General features: G+C 40.6%; 2 protein-coding genes across 2 annotated transcripts in view; both read left to right on the top strand.

Annotated features, from left to right (window-relative positions):
* The window catches only part of LOC117939043 (rho GTPase-activating protein 8-like), a gene marked incomplete at its 3' end in the record, with an annotated part of 26,914 nt that overhangs the window by 8,411 nt on the left and 13,612 nt on the right, over window positions 1-4,891 (top strand). The gene's annotated exons all lie outside the window — the stretch shown is intronic.
* The window catches only part of phf21b (PHD finger protein 21B), an 8,400-nt gene that overhangs the window by 1,418 nt on the left and 2,091 nt on the right, over window positions 1-4,891 (top strand). Inside the window, exons 2-7 of the mRNA XM_034863816.1 lie at window positions 95-146; window positions 678-754; window positions 1,674-1,728; window positions 2,605-2,627; window positions 3,860-4,018; window positions 4,105-4,171. Of these exons, the coding sequence (XP_034719707.1) occupies window positions 95-146; window positions 678-754; window positions 1,674-1,728; window positions 2,605-2,627; window positions 3,860-4,018; window positions 4,105-4,171 (433 nt within the window). The remainder of the gene's footprint in view (window positions 1-94; window positions 147-677; window positions 755-1,673; window positions 1,729-2,604; window positions 2,628-3,859; window positions 4,019-4,104; window positions 4,172-4,891) is intronic.

Consider the following 4,891-nt stretch of genomic DNA (forward strand, 5'->3'; position numbering starts at 1 on the left):
TCTCTCTGTGTCCCTCTCTCTCTCCCTCTCCCTCTCTCTTTCCCTCTCTCTCTCTCTCCCTCTCTCCCTCTCTCTCTCTCTCTCTCTGTTCCAGAAAGTAGCCTTCATGGTGGCCCTGGGCCTCGTGACCACAGAGCACCTGGAAGGTGAGTCCTCCAGCTGATCTTAAAGAGGGGTTTGTATCGTTGTCTTCGATCCCAAATCCTCCGTGTGTCCTGACTTTAACTATGAATAACACACGTCCCTGTAAGACCAGCACCCCCATGGGCCCAGATGCATCTGCTGTTTACCCTCCTGTTGTCCTCGGGTCCAATTTGACCCTTAAATAAATTTCTATTTCTGAAATATGAGTTTCTTTTTAACCATTTACCACAAAAATAGATTCCTTCCAACTGATCACTTTCATTCCTCTGATCTTAACTATTAGTCAAAATAATTCATAATTTCTGCTTTTTTAATTCAAATATTATGTATAATCACATATAAATGAGGGTTGTTGATCATGAATTCCAAAAAGAAGTGTAAAACTAATGGTAGAAAGGTGGTGTTGGTGAAAAAAAAGTCTAAAAACGTGATGAAAATGTCAAGTTTTGGTCTGTTTGTGACCCGGGAGGACAACACACGGGTCAAACTGTTCTGTTTCTGTCTGTAACCGAAGATGTTTTTGTTTTGAACAGAAATCCAGACGAAGAGACAGGAGAGAAAGAGACGAAGCACAGCCAACCCGGCCTACAGCGGCCTCTTCGAACCAGAGGTCACGCATGTTTCTTGTTGTCAGTCATAACCTGAGGACCCCCACAGAGAGAGAGACTGACCCTCAAAGTTTTTGTTTTTCTAAATACAAATAATCACAAATTTTAGCATGTATAGAGCAGCATATCTCCACCAGACTCCATGTAAATAATCACTACTTTTAGCGTGTATAGAGCAGCATATCTCCACCAGACTCCATGTAAATAATCACTACTTTTAGCATGTATAGAGCAGCATATCTCCACCAGACTCCATGTAAATAATCACTACTTTTAGTGTGTATAGAGCAGCATATCTCCACCAGACCCCATGTAAATAATCACTACTTTTAGTGTGTATAGAGCAGCATATCTCCACCAGACTCCATGTAAATAATCACTACTTTTAGTGTGTATAGAGCAGCATATCTCCACCAGACTCCATGTTAATAATCACTACTTTTAGCATGTATAGAGCAGCATATCTCCACATGTAAATGGGTGAATTAAGAGTTTATTCCAACCAGACCAGAGAGGTGATTCTTGGAACAGTGGAAAGATGAACCAAGACGGCTTTTAGTAGTTTTATTTAGTTTCTGTCCACTTTGAATAAAGTGTGTTTTACGATGATTAAAGTGATAAAAGTGATTATTTACATGGAGTCTGGTGGAGATATGCTGCTCTATACACACTAAAAGTAGTGATTATTTACATGGAGTTTGGTGATGGTGATTTCTGTTTCATGTTAAACTAAAAGGATCATACTCTTTAACTAAAAGCTCTATCTCTGTAGGGATCCTTTCCAAACCAAAGCAAGCCAAGACCTTCATTAGACCCTCATATATATATATTTTTAGACCCTCGCCTATTACAATCCATCAGTCACTTTTCTTGTGTTTCTGGAGCTTTTGGACTCAAACTTGTTTCCTCCTTTGTTTGCAGCGTAAACGTCTGGCGTCACATTACCTGAACAGCTCGCTCTTCCTGTCAGCACGAGGTAAGAACCAACCACAAGCACCCAAAAACCTCCAGGAGGCTATTTTAAACATAACATTAAAGTTTCATGTATTGTCATTCCACAGTACACGGTAGAAGGAAATTAGGTGCAAAGTTCACTTAAAAAATACAGCGCAGAAACAATTAAAAACACAGAGGAAAAATCAAGACATTAGCTAAATACATGAAGATAAATAAATTCTTATATGGGTGTGCAGAGCTTGTAGAGTGAAGAATATAAATATGCCAAGACTGAAAAAAACAGAAAAGGGACTGAGTTAAAAGACTAATATCTTTATTTGAATCCTCCAAGGTGTTAAAACTGTGACGGTTTATTATTATTATTATTATTAATATTATTACTATTATTATATTTGGGCCATTAATAACTACGGAGACTGTCGATGGTAGTAGCATTCCCCGAATAAACGTTTTTAAGCCCTTGCATTATTTTTACTTTATGAATAAGTTTCAGTAATTAAGAAATAATAATGCATGTAAACGAGAATATTCTCTGACGTCAGCCATGTGAACAGATTTCAGAATAAAGCAACAACCAGAATAATATGCAGTTAGCGAGGCTAAAAATAATAAACATAACTTATAATGTCTGTGTAGGACCTTTCATAGAAGAAATGTTAAAGGAAATCAGACATAATGAATTTAAAATATATAATATACAATAATATCTCAGAGTACCTCCTCCACCTGCTGCTGCTGCATGGCTTCACATCTCACCTGTGTGTGTGTGTGTGTGTGTGTGTGTATGTATGTCTCTGCGTGTGTGTGTGTGTGTGTGTGTGTGTGTGTCTCTGCGTGTGTGTGTGTGTGTGTGTGTGTTGCCACTAACCTCTGCTCTGCTTCATTTACATGCAAGACTCTGAGGATTTCAGCTGGAAGGTAGGTTGCATACTGATGTCAAGATGTCATGCCTCTGTAATGCGTGCGTCCGTACAGGCGTGTGTACGTGCGTGTGTGTGTACGTGTTTGTGTGTGTGTGTGCGTGCGTGTGTACGTGCGTGTGTGTGTACGTGCGTGTGTAAAAGATATCTGTCTTTGCACCACAGCGTAGTAGTGTAGCTGTAGCCTGAGGTTTTAAAGCTGTGCTATGGCTGTTTGAGCTGACTGTGCAGTGTAACCGTGTCACCGTGTGTTTCACCGTGTGTTTCATCGTGTGTTTCCCCGTGTGTTTCATCGTGTGTTTCACCGTGTCATCGTTTGTTTCACCGTGTGTTTCCCCGTGTCATCGTTTGTTTCACCGTGTGTTTCCCCGTGTGTTTCACCGTGTGTTTCCCCGTGTCATCGTTTGTTTCACCGTGTGTTTCACCGTGTGTTTCCCCGTGTCATCGTTTGTTTCACCGTGTGTTTCACCGTGTACACCTTGTGTGTTTCACCGTGTGTTTCACCGTGTTTCCCCGTGTCATCGTTTGTTTCCCCGTGTGTTTCACCGTGTGTTTCACCGTGTGTTTCACCGTGTACACCTTGTGTGTTTCACCGTGTGTTTCACCGTGTACACCGTGTGTTTCCCCGTGTTTCCCCGTGTCATCGTTTGTTTCCCCGTGTGTTTCACCGTGTGTTTCACCGTGTGTTTCCACGTGTCACCGTGTGTTTTAGCGTGTGTTTCCCCGTGTCACTGTGTGTTTTCCCGTGTCACCGTGTGTTTCCACATGTGTTTCCACGTTTTTTTCACCGTGTACACCGTGCGTTTCCCCGTGTGTTTCACCGTGTTTCACCGTGTTTCACCGTGTACACCGTGTTTCACCGTGTCACTGTGTGTCACCGTGTGTGTCACCGTGTACATCTTGTGTTTCCCCATGTGTTTCACCGTGTCACCATGTATTTCACCGTGTATTTCACCATGTGTTTCACCCTGTGTTTCACCCTGTGTTTCACCGTGTGTTTCCCCGTGTGTCACCGTGTGTGTCACCGTGTACATCGTGTGTTTCCCCATGTGTTTCACCGTGTCACCGTGTATTTCAACGTGTGACCGTGTGTTTCACCGTGTGTTTCACCGTGTGTTTCACCGTGTATTTCAACGTGTGACCGTGTGTTTCACCGTGTGTTTCACCGTGTATTTCAACGCGTGACCGTGTGTTTCACCGTGTGTTTCACCGTGTGTTTCCCCGTGCCAGGAGGACCTGGAGCATGACGAGCACTGCGCTGTCTGTAAGGAGGACGGCGAGCTGCAGCCGTGCCACAACTGCCCCCGAGCCTTCCACCCCAACTGCCTCCACCCGCCGCTTAAAACCCCCCCCAGGGGACCCTGGTACTGCCCCAAGTGCCAGAAGAAGGTAACAGCTGCTTCAGATCCCGTCAAGTCTGCGTTTCTATCCACGTTTCTACTTCCTGTTTTAATGAATCAACGTCTGATCTCCAGGTGCTGAACAAAGAAAACATGTCGTGGCCACAGAACTTTGTTCAGTCCTACGTTACACACAAGACGGGTAAGAACCTCATCTTAACCTTATCTTAACATTATCTTAACATTATCTTAACCTCATCTTAACATTATCTTAACATTATCTTAACCTCATCTTAACATTATCTTAACATTATCTTAACCTCATCTTAACATTATCTTAACATTATCTTAACCTCATCTTAACATTATCTTAACATTATCTTAACCTCATCTTAACATTATCTTAACATTTTCCTAACATTATCTTAACATTATCTTAACCTTATCTTAACCTCATCTTAACCTTATCTTAACATTATCTTAACATTATCTTAACCTTATCTTAACATTATCTTAACCTCATCTTAACCTCATCTTAACATTATCTTAACATTATCTTAACCTCATCTTAACATTATCTTAACATTATCTTAACCTCATCTTAACCTTATCTTAACATTATCTTAACCTCATCTTAACATTATCTTAACATTATCTTAACCTCATCTTAACATTATCTTAACCTCATCTTAACATTATCTTAACATTATCTTAACATTATCTTAACCTTATCTTAACCTTATCTTAACCTCATCTTAACATTATCTTAACCTTATCTTAACATTATCTTAACATTATCTTAACCTTATCTTAACCTTATCCTAACATTATCCTAACATTATCCTAACATTATCTTAACCTCATCTTAACATTATCTTAACATTATCTTAACCTCATCTTAACATTATCTTAACATTATCTT

Source organism: Etheostoma cragini, chromosome 23, assembly GCF_013103735.1.
Source record: "Etheostoma cragini isolate CJK2018 chromosome 23, CSU_Ecrag_1.0, whole genome shotgun sequence".
Lineage (NCBI taxonomy): Eukaryota > Metazoa > Chordata > Actinopteri > Perciformes > Percidae > Etheostoma > Etheostoma cragini.